Source organism: Chanodichthys erythropterus, chromosome 20, assembly GCF_024489055.1.
Source record: "Chanodichthys erythropterus isolate Z2021 chromosome 20, ASM2448905v1, whole genome shotgun sequence".
In the NCBI taxonomy this organism is placed as follows: Eukaryota; Metazoa; Chordata; class Actinopteri; order Cypriniformes; family Xenocyprididae; genus Chanodichthys; species Chanodichthys erythropterus.
The window spans coordinates 12,303,582-12,325,800 of NC_090240.1; the positions used below are offsets into that span (position 1 = coordinate 12,303,582).

Consider the following 22,219-nt stretch of genomic DNA (forward strand, 5'->3'; position numbering starts at 1 on the left):
GTAGTAGTAGTTAAAAATTAACAAAATAAATACTATTTTTATTTTTCAGTGAATTACTACAATATTAATATTTCTTAAGAAAAATAATATAGTTTTTTTTCTTTAACAACTAAAATTTCAATACAAATATTTAATAATAATTTATGATGGTAATAATAATAAATTCACATGGCTAATATTAGTAATTTTCGGAATGGTTGTCAGTTCAGTTATTAAGGGTTAGTTCACCCAAAAATATAATATATAAATATATAATAATAATCTTTTAATTTAAATTTTTATTAATATATTAATTATATATATAATTCCTTGTGCAGCCCTACTTGTTAGCTACACTAATGTTCTGTTATTACATCCTGTGTTCAGCCTCAGGTGAAGTGACGGTCAGTGATGAACCGGTGACTTATGTGAAGGTCATAACCCCAGTGAAAACAGAGGTTAAAGCGGAGCCTCCCCTCTCTCCGGGTTTCGGGACGTCGCGCGCCTCTTCCCCTCGAGTATCCCAGCTTTCCCCCACAGAGGTGGATCCTCTACCCGGCGAGGCCTCTCTGATGAGCAGCCCCCGAGGACGGGGACGCCCACGTAAGATCAAACCGGAAGTGGAGCTCCACCTTCGAGCCGCCAAGAACCGGCGGCGACGTCGTAGCAGCAGATCAGCAGGTGAAGATTCGGCCCTTAACTCCCCTGTGCAGGATCTCGCTCAGCCCGCTTTCCAGGCCCCTCTCGAGCAGCCGCAGGACACGGAGGCTGACGGCAGCACGCCGATCGCAGCGTCTGGAGCTGGTCAGGGTGAGGATAACAGCCAACCAGAGGACAGTGTGAGGGAGCAGGCAGAGAAACGAGGCCAGTGGTTCAATCTGTTGCCTAAGGAGCCGTGTGACGAGGCGTCTCTCTCCCAACCATGCGAGAACACCCCTGCACCCACTTCATCCCCCGCTAAAGACACTCCAGCACCCCTCGGCTGCGACCCGCTCTCTGCACCTTCACTGCAGCCTCCGATGACACAGGTTCATTCTTCAGTAATATCAGAAAGTTAATGAATGTCCTGGATGCAGAATGTTTCTCCTTCTGATCACTTCTCCCCGTGTCCTCATCCTCAGATGCAGATGGAAGCTGCTCCTCTTCCTCTTCCTGTTCCTCAGGTGTGCTCCACTCCAGCTCCAGCTCCCAGGGCTGGCAGGAGGCGCAGGAGAGGCAGCGGGCCGTCCCGGGTGCACTCTCGATCCAGCACGGCCAAGAGGCGCGGCAGACCTCCCTCCAATCTCTTCCAAGAGGTTGAACTGAAGTATTTCACTCAGCTGATGGTGAAGCCTATTCCGTTAGGTGAGTGTCGTGATGTTAACAGACTTCAAAGTAAGGATAAAAAAACATTTTTGCAAACCCTGCATTTGTAAAAGCTTATTATTATAAGCGGTTTTCTAAGGCTTGCCAACTTAAAGGGTTAGTTCACCCGAAAATGATGGTAATGTCATTAATTACTCACCCTCATGCCGTTCCACACCTGTTAGACCTTCGTTCATCTTCGGAACACAAATTAAGATATTTTTATGAAATCTGATGGCTCAGTGAGGCCTGCATAGACAGCAATGGTACTTCCTCTCTCAAGATAGGTACTAAAACGTATTTAAATCAGTTCATGTGAGTACAGTGGTTCTATCTTAATGTTATAAAGCGACGAGAATATTTTTTTGTGTGCCAAAAAACAAAATAATGACTTTTTAACAGTATCCAGTGATGGCCGATTTCAAAACACGGCTTTAGAGTTACAAATCTTTTGTCGAATAAGTGATTGGGATCGCGTATCAAATCGCCAAACTGCTGAAATTACGTGACTTTGGCGCTCTGAGCCACTGATTCGATTCGTAAAGCTCCGAAGCTTCATGAAGCAGTGTTTTGAAAGCAGTGTTTTTCCTGTAAGTAGTGTTTTACAGATTAGAGCAGAATGCATCACATCCCTGATGAGTTAATCTTTAATCTAAGTTCAGGTTTTTATCGGACATACTCTGTTGGTATAAAAGCAATAAAATGTGACATTTATTATATACCGTTTATTAATTCATTTACATAATAAAGTATTGTTTATGCACCAAGAAAAATGTAAAAAAAAATAAAATAAATAATCTTAAATGACATTCTAAAGCTCTTTATTTCCAGCTGAGCTGTGTTCATTGGCTAAGGGTACATTTACATGACTATATTTACATGTACTAATAACGTAAATGTTGTTCCTTTGTGGTTTTCACAAGCTGATAACAATGTTGTCAAAACAATCCCTATTCACAAGGATCCACTAAAAGGACTAAAAACTCTGTATTATGCTACCAGGCCAGTAGATGGCGATATCACTTTCTAAAGAAACTATGTGCCTAAAGACAATGTGTAATATGCATGCGCATGATGTCACCATTTTCACAAATTCACGTTTTTGTAGTTTACACAGAGACGATAATTGAAAAAAAAAAAATTGCGTTTTCAGGCCCCCAAAATATCATGTGAATGAACGGCCAAAATGCATACATTTTCTGTTATTAGTTGAAAACGGCCCTTAAATGTCTTTCTCTCTCCCACAGAGATGGTGAAGGGCTGGTGGTGGATCAAAGAACCGGAGGAGCTGACAGCCATTCTGAGCGCCCTTCACCCACGGGGCATTCGAGAGAGGGTTCTCCACAAACACCTCACTAAACACATGGAGTATCTGGCTGACGTCTGCAGACGTCCCGTGACCGGTGAGGAGCAGGAACGTGCTGAGTGTGATTGCAGGCTTTGGTTGATGGCAGCCTGTTTAGTGTGTTCTTTTCCATTGTTCCTTCCCAGATCCCATCTTTCAGATGACAGTGGAGGACGGCGATGTGCTGCTGGAGGCGTCTAAACAGGCGTGGAGTGAGCAGGAGAGAGCAGTAAAGTTAGACGTCAGTGTTCTGCAGTGGGTGGAAGACCTGGAGCAGAGGGTAGTCGGTGCAGACCTTCAGCTCAAGGTAAAGAAAATGCAACAAGCAGATTCAAAAGGCATTTCTTTCTTTATTGAAAGAATCACAGCACTATAAGGTCTTGCTCCAATAGTGACCACAGGGTGGCGCTGTTGGTTTATTCTGCGTTTACAGCGCACAAGCATGCTCACTTTATCACCGTCTCCACAATCTCTATTTCCAGGTGGCCATTCCCAACGCAGAGAGTGATATGGAGGCTAGTCAGGAATCATCAAGCTCTCAGTTTCAGGTAGTGATAACCAGCGGTCCACACACTCAAGTACTCAGAGTCTGTTAATCCTAATATGTAAAGGAAACTGCTTAGTCAATTACTGTTAATTTGAGCACTCTGAGCAATTCGTAAGGTTGTGCCATACCGATTAAAAGTAAATGGTAATTTAATCGTTATAAAAATAAATTTAATGAGTTAAAAATAAAAAACAATAATAATTTCCTGTTATAAAATTAATGAAATACAATTACAATACAATACAATTAATTAATAACAATAATTTTAGTAATTAACATCTTAACTTTTGTAAATATATATTCACTTATTTTATTTCATTATTTATTATTGCAGGTATGAAATTATATTTTTAAACTCTTGTAAAGATATATCAAATTATATTATTTTATTAATCATTTGAAAATCTATTTCTGAAAATCCAAAATGAATGATTCATCTGTTATGGCATTAAGAAAAGCTATGAAAGTTTACCACAACGGACATGTCCTCGTTTCAGATCTATACCCCTCCCGAGGAGGACTCCACGCGGGAGGACCTGCAGTATTACGAGCATGAGGTTGACCCCAAGGACGACTGGATGGTCAAGACTAAAAAGGAATGGTCCGATCTCCTGCGAGTTCCCAACAACCCCCTGGACCTGGCCGTTCTCCGATTGACTAATCTCGAGCGGAATGTTGAACGGCGTTATTTGAAGGAGCCGCTGTGGAATCTGGCAGAAGTGGTCCGCTTGGCACCTCTCACCCCTCCGCCCGGTGGGGAGGAAGTCCCGTTAGATGCTGTTAGGTGAGTCAGAGTTGATGGTCGTTTGAAAGAAGATGCTGTTTTCTATTTAACCATCAGATATCGCTTCATTATTACGCATTGTAATAATATTTTTCAGCCTTCATCAAAATGAATCATTGTTCCAAGTTATATAGTACATTATATGTGCTCTGTAGCATATCAAACGTGTTTGTTTGTCTTTATAGCTTGGAAAGTGAGATCACACCCAGGCTGAGGACGTGGCGCCAGGCATTGGACCGCTGCCGCAGTGCATCTCAACTCTCGCTCTGTCTGCTGCAGCTGGAGAAAGCCATCGCATGGGAGAGGTCCATCATCAAAGTGGTGAGAGCACACACACATAAGCTCAGCTTCAGAGCCTGTACAGTTATGATATGTCACAACCAGTGTTGGTGAAAGTTACTTTTAAAAGTAATGCATTAAAATATTGTGTTACTCCATAAAGTAACTAGTTGCATTACTTAGTTACTTTTTCTGAAAAGTAATGCATTACATTACTTTTGCATTCCTTTTTCTCACCTGAGCTGGGCTGGCTTGCTAGCTATTTTGGGTAAATGTTAAGGCCCTTTCACACCAAAGTGAAATGAATAAGCCTAAAGCAGAAGGAAATGCATATTTACGCCTGTACAGAGGGCGCAGCTCAAACAAAACATTCAGCTGTGTTGTCATTCTGGATCAAAGAAGAATATGATACAGGGGAAGGAAGTTCAACTGTCTTATTTCTAAATCTAATCTAAAGTAATTTGTATAGTTGAATTGAGTCTTTGAAAGTCAGCAGCAAAGACATTGGTAAAAGTGAGATTAAATACATAAACTGAGTGTGTAATTTAATATAGTTATTACAGGTTTGCATAAAATTCTGAGCTTGGTATTGATACAGTATTATCATGATATTGAAATAAGTTGCAAAAAAAAAAGTGTTGTCATAGTATAACTCTTTTTGTAATAACAAAAATGACTGAATGTTTAAATACAATAATGCAATACACAAAAAAAAAAATAAAGTCACATTTTTCAAACAGATTAAAGTGCAAAAGAATTAGGCTATAAAGAACAACATATAACACTTTACAATAAAGTCTCATTATTTGATGCATTAACTAAGATTGAGCAATAGCTACATTTGTTACAGAAAGTGTTATTTTTTTCTTAATGTGAGTTAAACACAACTGATCATTGTTAGTTTTATCTCAGGCCCATTAAATAAGTTCTTTTGACTTTAGTAATGTTATTAAACAGTAACTAAGAAATTAACATTAACTAAGAATAATTAATGCTTCATATGTATTTTTCATTGTCAGTTTAATGAATTAACATGTTAACTAATGAAGCCGTATGTCTCAAAGTTTTACTGAACAATAACAAATAATCAGAACATTTCTAATCATTAGGGCATGTTGTAGTACAGATTAAAATATATGTTTGAGGCATTTTAAAAACTTCACCAGCGCATTTGCTTTGTTTATGGGGTTTCCGGGGTAACCTTTGCACTCTGCTGTTCCATCAGCGCCCTCTGCTGTCAGAGAGTGAACGCACACTTTCATTCAGCGTGGCTCCTTCACTCGTTCCGCCATGTGCTTCTCATGTACTTTGGGCTTGTTTACATCTGAGCAACATCTTGTGCATTTTATATGGTTGATGGGGAAAGTATTCTTAAATGCATTATAAAAATTAATAATTGGTAATAAATTATTATTCATGGTATTTTGAAATGCCCAGTATAACAATATCGTGCATATTCATTATCGCGATATATCACATTACCGAATATCGACACAAGTCTAGATTGCTGACAACTGTCACTGTCCCGATGGGGCCAGTGCTGTCATCATGAAAGTTTATCATTTGGATGCGTTTTTAAGCATTGCTGATTTAAACATTTAAGCGCAAGAAGACGCAAAATATAACTCACACACTGAGAAATTTTGTGTGCGCACCCAGAAAGCCGTGTCTGACAGCACGTTAATACTGAATTGATCTCTCTTTCGTCTTATGCTTGTGTAACAGTATATTGTATATGTCCATTACTCTTAAAGTGACAGCACCCTAATATTCCTGCTACGGTCTTGTTTGATTATTTGACCTTATTTTATTACAGACTGTTCATTTGACTTTAGTATTGTTTGAAATTGATATATTATATTTATGTAGATTTTTTTTTTTTCATTTGCATTGTTCTTGCATTCCATGTAAAAAGCCTAGCGAGTAAAATACACAATTTTCTAGCCAATGGCAACTTGAGCTTCAGTGTGTCTGTAGAGGGTTGTATCATTTTTCATATACGGATGACAGATATCATTAAAATAGAGAAATTGAGAGATCACATTTTTTTTCAGGTCTACTTCAATGTCTAAGGGTGCTTCCACACTAGCATTTTGGTGCACACCCATGTGTACTCTGGTAAAATTCGCGGCTGAAATGAACTAAATCGTGAAAGTGAACCGCTATTGATGTATGATTCAATAAATTTGCGTGTTTGTGCATGTTCTCACTCAGTTTTCTGACAAGCGTGACTGACGCACTGCAAGCAGAGGGAATGTTTTCTTTAGAACATTTCACTTTGTCACGTTCGCTGCCGTTATGTGGTAATGCTTTGGGAGCAAAACCAAAAACTCCTTTGTTGTTGTTACCAAGCAACAGGTATAAACAATTTCTGCTTTGACACAAACACACCGCGATTCGGAATCAAGCAATACAGTGTGAACACAATCCACCGGGGGAGGGGGGAGCAATCCAACTAGGGTACGGACCAGGCAAATGAATTAAGTGTGAAAGCACCCTAAGTATGCTGGAGCTGTTGCATATGCAGTGTTTGTTCGCTAACCATAGATATGTTTAGCCCTATTCGCTAATTTTCTAAATTGGAAAACTAACCCTGAATAGGGTTATGTAAACCTGGTTGAATGTGTTTTCTACAAACTGATGTTCATATGTGTCCACAGACGTGTCAGGTGTGCCGTAAGGGTGATGATGACGAGTACCTGCTCTTGTGTGATGGCTGTGATCGTGGGTGTCACATGTTCTGCCTGAGGCCTAAGGTCATGCAGGTGCCAGAAGGCGATTGGTTCTGTCCCACCTGCGTTGCCAAGGTATGTAACATTTTAAATATCCAGCACCCTTTTTTTCCCCATCTGATTCACATTGTAATCTTGAAAAATTTGCATGAGTTTTGTGTTTTGTATATTTTTTTTCTATTCCTATGTTTATGAGAAACAAAATTTTGCAGGAAAACGGTGACACTCCAAGATCACAGCGTTCATCGCGTCAGAGATCAAAGGCGCGGAAACGGCGTCTTGCAGAAGATAGTTCAGATGAGGATGAAGGGTACAAACGAGGCATGACCACGCGACAAAAAGATACCACAGCCTCCTCAAGTGGGACGAGCATCTCCCCTTCCAAGCGCAGGAGGATGACCACACGAAACCAGCCTGACCTCACCTACTGCGAGTGAGTCTTCAGTTCTGTGGAAAATAATATTTTCAAAATTTCATGTAGTGTGTAATATAGCTTTTTAAATGGTGTTCTTGTCTTCTAAAAAGAACTGATTCCAAACTGTTGAAATGAGTCCTCAGCAATTCCAGTCTCACGTCCTGTTACAAACCTATAAAACAATGTAACAAATTTGCATAATGCCAGCCTATGGTCTTTAATTTTAAAAAAGAAAACATCTGTTGTTTTAAAAATTCATCTTGGTGCATCTCTAACCTGAGTCTAAATGAATCAGCTACGTGGAATAATTACTGGGTGATGTGAGATAATTACTGATCTGTTTGATGTTCTGTAGGATCATTCTGATGGAAATGGAGGCTCATTCAGACGCCTGGCCTTTTCTGGAGCCGGTCAATCCCCGCCTGGTGCCTGGCTACCGACGCATCATCAAAAACCCCATGGACTTCCTCACTATGAGGGAAAGACTTCTGCAGGGAGGGTAAGAGGGAATGTACCAATCACAAATTACAGCAGTGTTGAGTCATGAGGTGAACACACAAATGGTGTTTAGAGATACAATAATCAATATGACCATTTGTTTAATTTATTTATATTTTATTCTGTAAATTTATATTTATAAATTAATTTTAGTTAACCAATATTTAAACTTTTCCTCAATCATTTATCAGTTCTTAAAGGTTTAGTTCACCCAAAAATGAAAAAGATGTCATTAATGACTCACCCTCATGTCGTTCCAAACCCATAAGACCTCCGTTCATCTTCAGAACACAGTTTAAGATATTTTAGATTTAGTCCGAGAGCTTTCTGTCCCTCCATTGAAAATGTTTGTACGGTATACTGTCCATGTCCAGAAAGGTAATAAAAACATCATCAAAGTAGTTCTTGTGACATCAGTGGGTTAGTTAGAAGTTTTTGAAGCATCGAAAATACATTTTGGTCCAAAAATAACAAAAACTACAACTTTATTCAGCATTGTCTTCTCTTTCGGGTCTGTTGTACATCCTATGCAGTGACGCTGCTTCTGCTTTTTCTCTCCTGTTTTACGCGATTGGCATCCAGCTTATTGGTGCATTACCGCCCCCTTCTGCTCCGGACAGTGACGCTGCTGATGTAAGATGCTGCTGACGGGGGTCATGCACACTTATGCACCATCTTAAATATAGAAATACCAAAATACAAACAATGTAGAATAGCTTGAATACAGCGTGCGTCTCCCTCAGACTGCAAACGAAGCTCGGTCGCACCAGATAACACGTCAGCAGCGTCACCTCATACATGGCCACTATCAAATATAAGGGGCTTTCCTTGTCATAAATGCTTGGATAACATGCCTACGTCTCCTTTGATTAAAGGTGCCATCAAATGTTTTTTTACCAGATGTAATATAAGTCTAAGGTGTCCCCTGAATGTATCTGTGAAGTTTCAGCTCAAAATAATAATTTTTTTTTTTTTTTTTAATTAATTTTTTTAACTGCCTATTTTGGGGCATCATTAAATATGAGCTCTCCGCCCCCGAGCTCGCGACTGCCTTAAACAGTGCATAAACAAAGTTTACACAGCTAATATAACCCTGGATCTTTACAAAGTGTTCATCATGCATACCGCATGCATGGATCGGACCATGTGAATACAGTATTTATTTGGATGTTTACATTTGATTCTGAATGAGTTTGAGGCTATGCTCCGTGGCTAAAGCTAACATTACACACTGTTGGAGAGATTTATAAAGAATGAAGTTGTGTTTATGAATTATACAGACTGCAAGTGTTTAATAATGAAAATAGCGACGGCTCTTGTCTCCGTGAATACAGTAAGAAACGATGGTAACTTTAACCACATTTAACAGTACATTAGCAACATGCTAATGAAACATTTAGAAAGACAGTTTACAAATATCACTAAAAATATCATGTTATCATGGATCATGTCAGTTATTATTGATCCATCTGCCATTTTTCGCTGTTGTTCTTGCTTGCTTACCTAGTCTGATGATTCAGCTGTGCACAAATCCAGATGTTAATACTGGCTGCCCTTGTGTAATGGCTTGAACATGAGCTGGCATATGCAAATATTGGGGGCGTACATATTAATGATCCCGACTGTTACGTAACAGTCAGTGTTATGTTGAGATTCGCTGGTTCTTCGGAGGTCTTTTAAACAAATGAGATTTATATAAGAAGGAGGAAACAATGGAGTTTGAGACTCACTGTATGTCTTTTCCATGTACTGAACTCTTGTTAGTCAACTATGCCAAGATAAATTCAATTTTTAATTCTAGGGCACCTTTAAAAAATAATGTCTATTGAAGTGGCTCAGATATACATAAATATACCAACATATTGCGAGAGGAAAAAAAGACGTTTTAGTCGCATAACATCAGTTAATGGAAACGCCGTCCTTTTGCAATAGTTTATCAATATTTAGAAAATATCACAAGTTTTACAGGCACAGTTTCGGCCGAAACCAAAAATTAATTTCCGACTAACTATTATCGTTTGCTGAAATTTCGTTGCATCACTACTTATTAGTTTGGAAGACTGCAGCTGTGTTCACATCTCTGTGTCTCAGGTACTGCAGCTGTGAGGAGTTTGCTGCCGACGCTCAGCTGGTTTTCAACAACTGCGAACTCTTCAACGAGGACACGTCAGAGGTGGGCAAGGCCGGCCACTCCATGCGACGCTTCTTCGAGAGCCGCTGGGCGGAGTTTTACGAGAACAAGGACAAATAGAGACGCTGCCCTCTGCTGCATGGGAGGAACCATCGGAATGCCACGCCCCTTTGATGATGCTCATTACTACTAAAAACTCTTTCTGGAGAGCCCTCCAGTCCTATGTATGCATACACATGTAGATATATGTATAGATTTGTTCTCTTTGTTTTACAAGTATCTGTTTTTGCCCCCCCCCCCAAAAACTTTTCTTTATCACCTGGTATTGCGGCGTACAAACTTCTCTTCTTTATTCAGTTTCATCCGTCACTCTTTTACAGGACTTGATTGGGTCACACTTGATGTCACGTGTCAAAGACACACCTCTATCAGGACTTCTCTCTGTTTCGATCATTTACTCGAAGCCTTCTGCTCTATAACGTACTGCTCGTGGACCACGCGTGTCCCCTTGATTGAAAATGTAACGTAACGTGCTTTCGATACTAGAAGCAATTTCCTCAGTATATATTTTTTATTATACACTATATATACACTTAAAGAAAGAAAAAAAATAGTTGGGATTATTTAATAGCAATAGACTGTAGTGAATCTGTACAGACACGTCGTAGAGAGATGTATAGGTGACTCATGAAATGGCCAGTAAACATACTATATCACGTGTAACTCATCACGTCTTTTGCTTGTAGAATATTGGTCTTATGAACTGGAGGTTTGCCATCTTTTACTAAGGTTTTTTTTTTCTGTCATGCCCCCTAAACCCAGAAAATCAGTGTTTGTTCATAATGAAGTCTGACTTAATGCCAATAGCAGAATCGTTTTAACCGCTACAACAAAAGGCCGTTTTTATCTTCCTTGTTTTTAAGCTCCGCTAGCTAGATAGCCGTTTTCGAAGCTTTTGCTTGGTGTATGACTATTGTCTGTGGGGGGAAAAAAAACTTTAGGCCGTATTGATATTGGTTTATATGGAAAGGATATGTACGTACTTATGACAGTAGAGGTTTGTTTAGCGACGCTTATTTTCATTGGAACAATATCTCCGCTGTCTCTTCGGTATGACCGGATCCGGTTTTCATGAATATAATTTGTTGAATCCCTTGCATCCTCAGATGTTTAGACTGTTTTATGTGTTTTAATGATGTGCGTGTGATTTTGAACCTGGACCAACTCCCTCATAAAGGACATTGTAACCATGCTTTCTCAAATGAAAATGCCTTGCATCATTAGTGGTCTAACTGACCCGTAAGGATTTGCAAAATCCAAACGTTTTCATCGCCCCTGCCCCAATGACTTTTTGAGTTTCACAATTTTTATTAGTCAAAAGCAGGATGCTATAGCACTGAGTAGAGAAGCGCGGTAGAGCACACTATTCATGTTCATTCATACACTGAACTCGACGTGCGCAGCAGGAAATGTAACGTTCACTCTGTGTTCCTCAGCATACAAAAAGGGACATATTTGCTGTTTTTTTTTTTTTTTTTTTACAGATGGAAAACCTGAAGACAGTACTAGAAAATTCAACCAAATGTGGTGTTTAGTGAATTTTTAATAATGTACAGTTTTTGTGACTTTAAATTTGTTCCTTTCTATATTTTTAGGACCAATATATCGTTTTTAAGAGGCGACATTTAATGACCATGTTGTTTCAAGGTAATGTAACACGCGTGCATCTGTAGAATGTACTGTTAGCGGAAATAAAACCACATCTAGTAGACGATAACTGGTCTCCTTTGTTTATTAACTCTATTGTGTCTTGTAATGAAGTTTCTTATATTACATCTTGTGAAAAGGGGCATTATAGGTCCCCTTTAAATATAAGTCTCTGGTGTCTCCAGAATGTGTACCCCACAGATCATTTATTATAGCTGGTCAGTTTGCCCCAATTAGGTGTTAGCAAAAACATGACATTTTTGTGTGTCCCTTTAAATGCAAATGATCTGCTGCTCCCGGCCCCCTTTCCAGAAGAGGGCGGAGCTTTAACAGCTCAACAACAACAAAGCTGGAGAATCTCACGCTGACAAAATGAGGATTGTCAGTAACAGTGTTCAGCCTTACATTGTTCAAACCGGAGTCGACACTGATGGAGAGACTCAGGAAGAAGTTACAACTTTTAGAATGAAACTGGACATTTCTGAATAGTTAGTGGATACATTTATGTAGTTGCTGTGGAGTTGATTCAACTCATCCACTAGCATGTGTCGTCATGTTCATCTTTTGTGCAAAACCCATATGGACGCCCACTATATATAGCGTACATTTTTGCCAAACAGAGCCATACACCAGACTAACGTTTGTGATTGCTATCAAATGCTGTGAATGGTCTAATATTTTTTCCAAAATATCACTCGGACAGAAACGCTCCTTTTTAGCAATTGAGCTTGCCAGGGTCAGACTATTCAAGCTAACGAGACTGTAAATAGTATATTATAAAAAGATCCCCGTCCTACGTCACAAGGGGAGCGAAATCTGAGCGGCTTGTTTTTTCACATGCTTGCAAAGAAAGGCTTTCCAAAACTAAGTTACTGGTTGTCCTTATTCACTTTTTATGGATTGGTAGATGATTATAGCACTTAAAGGATTAGTCCACTTTTAAATAAACTTTTCCTGATAATTTACTCACCCCCATGTCATCCAAGATGTCCATGTCCTTCTTTCTTCAGTCGAAAAGAAATTAAATCTTTTGATGAAAACATTCCAGGATTATTCTCCTTATAGTAGACTTGAATGGGCACCAAACAGTTGAAGGTCAAAATTAGTTTCACTGCAGCTTCAAATTGTTCAACACGATCCCAGATGAGAAATAAGGGTCTTATCTAGTGAAACCAACGCTCATTTTCTGAAAAAAATGAAAATTATGTAAGTTTTAAAGGGATACTCCACCGTTTTTTCATATTAAACTATGTTATTCACTTAACTAAGACGAGTTGATACATACCTCTCTCGTCTCAGTGCGTGCACTAAATCGCTCTATCTTGCGGCGAAACTTTGTTAGCACTTAGCTTAGCCCAGTTCATTCAATAGGGGCCAAGCAGAGAAGCTACCAAACACCTCCACGTTTTCTCTATTTAAATACAGTTACTCGAGTAGTGTAACTCGACCTAGGACGGTGACACAAAACAAAACGTTGCGCTTTTCTAAGCGTGTAAAATGGATAACTATATTGTATGGTGGAATACCATAGCAAGTGCTCGGGAGCACATTGACTTGGCGCAGTAATATCTTCACTCGTGAAAAGTCCTCTCACCGGCCCCCGCTCCCTCTCCTGTAAAAGTCACGTTGGTTCTATTGATGGAAATGAGAGGGAGGATGAGAGGGAGCGGGGGCCGGTGAGTATCCCTTTAACCTTAAATGCTCATCTTGAACTAGGTCTCTTCTTCTTCTCCTCTATTAGAATTCCAGCAGTGTAGACACTAAGCGTAATACTGCCTTCCACAGGCCAAAGTTTGAACTAATTGTTATATACTATTGAACTAGCATATTGCATATAAAAATTAGTTCAAACTTTGACCTGTGGAGGGCAGTAATACACTTAGTGTCTACACTGCTGGAATTTTAATAGAGGAGAAGAAGAGAGCTAGTTCAGCCGAATCAGACCCAGATGAAGAGGAAAAAGCAGAACCTCTGCAATCGCGGCTTTTGAAGGATGTTTATGAATGGTATTTCATTTAGTATTTGTGTCAAAGTGTTTAGATAAGCTGTCACTGCTGTTTGTTAGCTTTCAATATACAGTTTTATCCTGATTAAAGCTTTCCTGTAGTAAATACATGCCTGAGTAGTCGCATTTTTGTAAAGGTAGCGTTTAATTTATAGCATGAACAATTGATTGTCTATGAACATAGAAGTTTGTTGGTGTTTGTTGCACTAGAATTTAGCTAACTGGCTAGCAAAAATGAGTTGCTCTTTGTATACCAACATCTTTGTCCAACAACGCAGCTCGCGTTCGGTGTAAACAACTCTTCCGCTTTCATTATGCTGCGCCACATGGCCTCGCCCACTTTGTTGCGTGTTCCCGGGGGCGTGTTTATGTTAATAGCAAGGGTTTATGATGTCACCAACCCGGGAAGAAGCTCGTTGTAGTCCAAACCACCTGTTTTTGTAGGCTTTAAACTGCCATAACTTTAAAAGACCATATCTCACGTTGCATTGAACTTTCAGCGCTGTAACTTTGCAGATACTGTTTATGCTCAAGCAGCAACATTACACACTAACTAAAGTTAAAAAAGTGAAATCGCATGCAACCCCCCCTTTAAGTAAGTATCTGCTATACTGGTATAAAGATCTCATTGGTTTACATTACAAGATATCAGAATTTCATCTCACTTTTTGGCCAAATAAATATCAGCAACTGCACCAAATTACATTTCTTCATCAGTTTGTACCTCTGAATAAGACAAGTGTTTTTTCCTCCTCAAGTGTGAGCTTCATATTACTATATCATATGAGCCAATAAAACATGATATATTGAACATGATACAAAACTTGTTCTTTTATATTTTGCCTAAACATCCATTTCAAAACATAAATTTTTTCTGACTATTATTTCATATGTCAGGCTTTACAGAGTTAATATTGAACAGGTTACATTTTATACACAATATTTACAATTACAATGTCTGAAAGTATTTTTGGTGAGTCAAAGCAGAATCGTGACGTCTCCAGTTTCCTCCGTTTCCTAAATGAATCGGTGTGTTTGAATTCAAATGTAGTACCTAATTCTAGTTTATCTTTTTTTCTACCAGACACTGTTCTAGTATTCTAGAGTAGATATTTGGAAATGGGGTTAAAAAAAAACACTGACAATTTTGTGTATTTTGTTTATGGCACTATCGCTGGTATCCGAAATTGTCTGTTGAGCTCATGATTGCTCTAATGGTAGCGCCACCAAGGTTGGTAGGAAATCTCTATTTTAAATTTTTTCGAGTGGGGGTTTTAGAAAAGTTACCACAGGATTAACATCATGAAAACAAGTTTTTCAGCAATATGGCTTGACAGAGTGGGAATGTTCTGTATTATTTGGAGCAGAGAGGCTGTGGCTTGGAAACCGTTGTGTTGTGCAGCATCACAGGCACCTCTTCATGTCCGCGAGCAGCAGGTGGTTGGAGTGTATCTGCACGCTTTGTGTCGCACAGATCCCTGGAGCGCGTGTCTGCAGCACATGGTGCGGGTCAGGCTGCTGTCTGTCCCAGCTGGGCCTGGACGATGCCCCTGTCTGTCTCTGGAATCTAGTCATTTTTTTTGTTTAGAGTATTACTGTTTATTTCATTTCATTTGAAAAATAAAAACACCTTTCTCTACACTTTCTAATTTTCATGGGCCCTGCTAAGCTCCTTGGTATAGGACAGAAATATATTGTCCTTGTCCTGTGGATTTTAGTGATGACCCTGAAAAATACACATAATAGCAAATATGACATTTTACACAACAAATAAAAAAAAAAGTGCAATAAATGACTTCTCTTTAGGGAGACAAATACTTTGTTTTAATGTCACAATGAAATCAAATCTCTTTTTTTTAATGGGTTATTGCAGTATTTATTATAAATGATTTATCCGTGCACATCATTATTTTTCAAAATACATGTGCCATTATAATCTTTAATCAAAATAACTTCCCCTCCTTCTCGCAGCGACATCTTTTCTCTGATGACGTGTTTACTGGTGCGAGGGCGAGACAACCTGTCACTCACATGAGATCCACCAACAGTCACGGATTTAGGCATTGGCGATGTGGCCTAGAGAAATCCTCTCACTCAGAAGTACTCAAAATAAGGAGAGGTGGGGGTTGGTTGACGTCACCTCAGGGCTTCTAGTGGGGAGACCTGAGGTGATGTCAGTAGGGAGAGTGGGGAAAAGTAGAGGGGAAACATGCAAAAAAAAAAAAAAGGTATGTATGCAGCTATATCACTCATCTTATTATGAGTATATATTTTAATAAAATAAGCTAATATGTCACTTATGTTATGCTATGTTGCTTGCTATGCTGTTACACGTATGGCAACATAAGCCTATTCCTTTTTCTGTCCTCTTGTTCCAAAAGCCATTTCAGTCAGATATACATCATAATAAGGAAGAAAAGACTATCATCTTCTGTTTCATGCCGACTTTAAGGTCTGATTTTTGGCAGTTACTGCTTTAATGTGCAAATCCTATAAAACTGGAAACGAACATTTCAGAGATAGCTGACATTTTTTTTAGAATTAAGAATTAACAGACTGATTCTATATATATATATATATACACACTACCGCTTAAAAGTTTGGGATATATATATATATATACCATGTTTTATCAATAAAATAAACACAAAAGTGATTTAAAAGTACATATATAAGTTTATAGGGAATCTAACATCTAACCACTAAAAATCACCATCTGGTTAAAAGTTATTGGACAAATGGCAATGAAGTTAGCTCTAAGTAAAGCTCATTTGTTTACAGCTGACAGGTTTGATGTTTTGTTGTTTAATGAAATTACATTCAGACATCTTTAAGTGATACTTAAGTGTCCAAATATTTTGAAGCCACTACAGAAATCTCTTTTGCTGTGTCCCAATTCAAAGACTGCATCCTTTAAAGGACTGGAATCCCTGCTGAAAATTCCAGCATTGCTGATCATCATCATGAGGTATGTTTTGCATTTGTGCATATTTGGACTAGCGTGGGATGCTGGTTGCTGGTTTGCTAGATCGCAGCTTGGGATGCTTTTCAATTGAAAATTGAATTTACCTCGGCATAGTTGAATAATAAGAGTTCAGTACATGGAAATGACATACAGTGAGTCTCAAACTCCATTGTTTCCTCCTTTTTATATTAATCCCATTTGTTTAAAAGACCTCTGAAGAACAGGCGAATCTCAACATAACACGACTGTTACGTAACAGTCGGGATCATTAATATGTATGACCCCAATATTTGCATATGCCAGCTCATGTTCAAGGCATTACACAAGGGCAGCCAGTATTAACGTCTGGATCTGTGCACAGCTGAATCATCAGACTAGGTAAGCAAGCAAGAACAACAGCGAAAAATGGCAGATGGAGCAATAATAACTGACATGATCCATGATAACATGATATTTTTAGTGATATTTGTAAATTGTCTTTCTAAGAGCGCAAGCAATTAAAGGGGCAGCAGCATGAATCAGCGCATTTCTAATTATGCCTCAAAATAGGCAGTTAAAAAAATTAATTTAAAAAAATCTATAGGGTATTTCGAGCTGAAACTTCACAGACACATTCAGGGGACACCTTAGACTTATATTACATCTTTTAAAAAAAATTTCGATGGCACCTTTAAATCATATATTGTGTTTCTTTTACAACATTAATGTCTTAAATATAGAAATAAGCTAGCAAAAACAATGCTTGTCTGCTTGCATACCGTCAGCTGGCCTTCTCACAATCAAACCCCGCAAAACCATGCACCTTTTTGCTTGAGAACAGCATGACTATACCAGCATAAACCAGCACTATACCAAAACTATACCAGAACTAACTAGCACTTATACCAGCATAAAGCAGCCTGGACCAGCATGGAATTCATGCTGGTTTATGTTGGGTTTTTTTCAGCAGGGATACCAGATGCAGGGTTGAAGACCTCTGCTCTAGTTGTCTTGCTCTATCTTTACCGTTCCTAAACCTGTTCTACCCATTTCTGTCATTTTCTAGTAACCCTTAGCTGGCAGTTTGATGCTGTGTGATGCACTCTGTATGGTTCCGGATGCTGTGTGTGTGTATGTGTGCATTGTTGGTGTCAGCATTCTGTGTGTGGAGAATGGAGAAAAAAGGTTTCTACACTGTCAAGTCGACCTCCCCTCGCTGGCCTACACCGGGTTTATTTTCACAAAAGAGGGGATCACAGCTTCACAAACCACCAGCATGAAGTGGATTACAGGCGGGATGCACACACACTCTGCTCCTCTGACCTCTCCAAGTCAGTGTTGACCTTGATCTAGTCTGAGAAGTTCTTCACACTTGATCACTGAACTTGGGTGAATCTAATAAAACCTGTCAAGGTATATATATATATTCATTATTATTTTTGTGTCAATATAGTAAGATAATATATATACACTATATTGGCAAAAGTTTTGGGACGCCTGCCTTTACGTGCACATGAACTTTAATGACATCCCATTCTTAATCCGTAGGGTTTAATATGGAGTTGGCCTACCCTCTGCAGCTATAACAGCTTCAACTCTTCTGGGAAGGCTTTCCACAAGGTTTAGGAGTGTGTTTATGGAAATTTTTGACCATTCTTCTAGAAGTGCATCAGGCACTGATGTTGGTGAGAAGGCCTGGCTCGCAGTCTCCGCTCTAATTCATCCCAAAGGTGTTCTGTCAGGTTGAGGTCAGGACTCTGTGCAGGCCAGTCAAGTTCCTCCACACCAAACTCACTCATCCATGTCTTTATGGACCTTGCTTTGTGCACTGGTGTGCAGTCATGTTGGAACAGGAAGAGGCCATCCCCACACTGTTCCCACAAAGTTGGGAGCATGAAATTGTCCAAAATGTCTTGGTATGCTGAAGCATTAAGAGTTCCTTTCACTGGAACTAAAGGGCCAAGCCCAACCCCTTCATTGAGCTCCTGAGAGCGACCCATTCTTTCACAAATGTTAGTAAAAGCAGTCTGCATGCCTAGGTGCTTGATTTTATACACCTGTGGCTATGGAAGTGATTGGAACACCTGAATTCAATAATTTGGAGGGGTGTCCCAATACTTTTGGCAATATAGTGTATACAGTGGGTACGGAAAGTATTCAGACCCCCTTACATTTTTCAGTCTTTGTTATATTGCAGCCATTTGCTAAAATCATTTAAGTTAATTTTTTTCCTCATTAATGTACTCACAGCACCCCATATTGACAGAAAAACACAGAATTGTTGACATTTTTGCAGATTTATTAAAAAATAAAAACAGAAATATCACACGGTCCTAAGTAGTCAAACCCTTTGCTGTGACATTCATATATTTAACTCAGGTGCTGTCCATTTCTTCTGATCGTCCTTGAGATGGTTCTACACCTTCATTTGAGTCCAGCTGTGTTTGATTATACTGATTGGACTTGATTAGGAAAGTCACACACCTGTCAGCTCACAGTGCATGTCAGAGCAAATGAGAATCATGAGGTCAAAGGAACTGCCTGAAGAGCTCAAAGACAGAATTGTGGGAAGGCACAGATCTGGCCAAGATTACAAAAAAAATTCTGCTGCACTTAAGGTTCCTAAGAGCACAGTTGCCTCCATAATCCTTAAATGGAAGATGTTTGGGATGACCAGAACCCTTCCTAGAGCTGGCCGTCCGGACAAACTGAGCTATCGGGGGAGAAGAGCCTTGGTGAGAGAGGTAAAGAAGAACCCAAATATCACTGTGGCTGAGCTCCAGAGATGCAGTCGGGAGATGGGAGAAAGTTGTAGAAAGTCAACCATCACTGCAGCCCTCCACCAGTCGGGGCTTTATGGCAGAGTGGCCCGACGGAAGCCTCTCCTCAGTGCAAGACACATGAAAGCCCGCATGGAGTTTGCCAAGATGGTGAGAAATAAGATTCTCTGGTCTGATGAGACCAAGAAAGAACTTTTTGGCCTTAATTCTAAGCGGTATGTGTGGAGAAAACCAGGCACTGCTCATCACCTGTCCAATACAGTCCCAACAGTGAAGCATGGTGGTGGTAGCATCATGCTGTGGGGGTGTTTTTCAGCTGCAGGGACAGGACGACTGGTTGCAATCGAGGGAAAGATGAATGCGGCCAAGTACAGGGATATCCTGGATGAAAACCTTCTCCAGAGTGCTCAGGACCTCAGACTGGGCCGAAGGTTTACCTTCCAACAAGACAATGACCCTAAGCACACAGCTAAAATAACGAAGGAGTGGCTTCACAACAACTCCGTGACTGTTCTTGAATAGTCCAGCCAGAGCCCTGACTTAAACCCGATTGAGCATCTCTGGAGAGACCTAAAAATGGCTGTCCACCAACGTTTACCATCCAACCTGACAGAACTGGAGAGGATCTGCAAGGAGGAATGGCAGAGGATCCCGAAATCCAGGTGTGAAAAAATTGTTGCATCTTTCCCAAAAAGACTCATGGCTGTATTAGATCAAAAGGGTGCTTCTACTAAATACTGAGCAAAGGACCATGTGATATTTCTGTTTTTATTTTTTAATAAATCTGCAAAAATGTCAACAATTCTGTGTTTTTCTGTCAATATGGGGTACATTAATGAGGAAAAAAATGAACTTATGATTTTAGCAAATGGCTGCAATATAATGAAAAGTGAAAAATTTAAGGGGGTCTGAATACTTTCCGTACCCACTGTATATATATATATATCTTACTATATTGACACAAAAATAATAATGCATTATTTACATTTTACATAATGCATAATGGTTGTATTATCATGGTAGCAGTGTTGTTATTGTAAACTGAACTGTTAAAAAAATTATTTTCAATAATTGATAAACAGCTGAATTAAAAAAAAATATATATATTAGATGAAAATCTTAAAAGGTACACTATGTAACAAAACTGCATGCATTTTGCAGAAGAACATTGTGCTTCGGCTCTGCCTGATTTTGTGGATAAATATGGTTCGCGGCACCTGTGTTTAGATGATCTCAATCTATAAAATATAACACTTACCACAATGAATAAAGCTAATTCAAAATAGTTTTTGTTAATTGCTTTGGCTCATTTATTTATTTTTTTTCACATTTCACATCTCTAAACAATATTTTCTTGTTCATGCCAGATTTTAATTTCTTATTCACTTAAGCAAAATGTGTTTTGGAACGTGTGCAACAGAGTAAGTACAATTGTCTACAATTTGCACAATAACTACATGCACATGGCTTGATCAAAACTAATGAGTTGATTCTCAGTTAAACTGTCAAACAACTTCTACACATTCTTTCATTGTGTGAGCCTTCACATGCAAAAATATTTATTCTGTTATCAAAATCTGTCAGACATTCATGTGCTTTATAAAACACATCAGTAATACCACCTTGTAATTTTTCATGATTTTACTTGTCTTGAAAAGGGCGGTTGTTAACAAGTGTCTAAATGGGAATACAGAGGCTATCGTGGACATTAAACTTCAGCCACTCACTAATCGCTGTGTTCATTTGTGAAAATTATGATGAGGAAAGAAACTTTTGTTGGTTACAGAGCTTATTTTCTGCAATAATGCAAAAGCCAATGGAAAAATCCTTTTGGGTTTTAGTCGAGGGAACCAGAGTGATGCTGACTTAATGGGTTGGCCAACAAAAATACAGATATATAGGGATACTGATTAGTCAAATTTAATTTAATGTTTATTGTGCGTCTGCTATAAGATGCTAGAAATGAAACACATTTAAGTGAAGCTGTGTCAGCCTTATCCGTTGAATGAACATGTATTGTACTTAATTTTGCCCCGTTTAAAGGCCAATGAAAGGCCCTGATTGCATGTTTAGCTCATTTAAAACAGGCCACTTTAAAGAGCCGTCTAGGTCTGCGGCATCATAATAGGTGTCATGGCAACTGAATCAGACTGTCGCCATGGCAATGATCACAGGACTTCACAAGTAGGATGATGAAAGGAGAGAAACGGTGGATAATATATGTGTGCACTTTCATTGGTTTATAATTGAAGCATGTTAACACCAAAAACCCAACAGTGGCAGATAATGATAAACCAAAAAAAACCTCAGTGTGTCTTACTGGCCAACACTCAAATCCTCACTACATGCACTTGCTGTATAAGTTTCTCTCTTTGAGCCTGTGACTCTGTAGAGCAGGTGAATACCACCAGCCTGTTGTTGCCGTGGGTTGTTGTTATACAGAATTAAAGCTTCATGTGCCCAATTGAAGTTGATGTTTATGATACATGCTGTGTGGACGCCTCATGGCGAGCAGCTGTGGAGGTTTGTCAGCACTGCTAAGCATTTACCGGGAGAAAGGGAGGGGTGATCCCTTTGTGCCCGGGCCTCCTGTAGTCTCCTCCACTGGAATTAATTAGCCTCTTTCTGACAGAAGACACCCTTCCAGTGCAGCCCGTGCCCTCAAACACACACTGACATCAGGACAGACATACAGACTGACTGACGGAGTATAAAACATCAGACTTGGA

At 39.3% G+C, this 22,219-nt stretch overlaps 1 protein-coding gene across 1 annotated transcript in view; it reads left to right on the forward strand.

Annotated features, from left to right (window-relative positions):
• baz2a (bromodomain adjacent to zinc finger domain, 2A) overlaps positions 1-11,823 on the forward strand; it is a 29,235-nt gene extending 17,412 nt beyond the window's left edge. Inside the window, exons 19-29 of the mRNA XM_067371792.1 lie at positions 367-1,007; positions 1,101-1,323; positions 2,571-2,726; positions 2,815-2,975; positions 3,151-3,216; positions 3,713-3,999; positions 4,185-4,320; positions 6,939-7,085; positions 7,223-7,443; positions 7,781-7,924; positions 10,015-11,823. Coding sequence (XP_067227893.1) covers positions 367-1,007; positions 1,101-1,323; positions 2,571-2,726; positions 2,815-2,975; positions 3,151-3,216; positions 3,713-3,999; positions 4,185-4,320; positions 6,939-7,085; positions 7,223-7,443; positions 7,781-7,924; positions 10,015-10,174 — 2,342 coding nt within the window. The 3' untranslated portion in view covers positions 10,175-11,823. The remainder of the gene's footprint in view (positions 1-366; positions 1,008-1,100; positions 1,324-2,570; positions 2,727-2,814; positions 2,976-3,150; positions 3,217-3,712; positions 4,000-4,184; positions 4,321-6,938; positions 7,086-7,222; positions 7,444-7,780; positions 7,925-10,014) is intronic.
• The last annotated feature ends 10,396 nt before the right edge of the window (positions 11,824-22,219 follow it).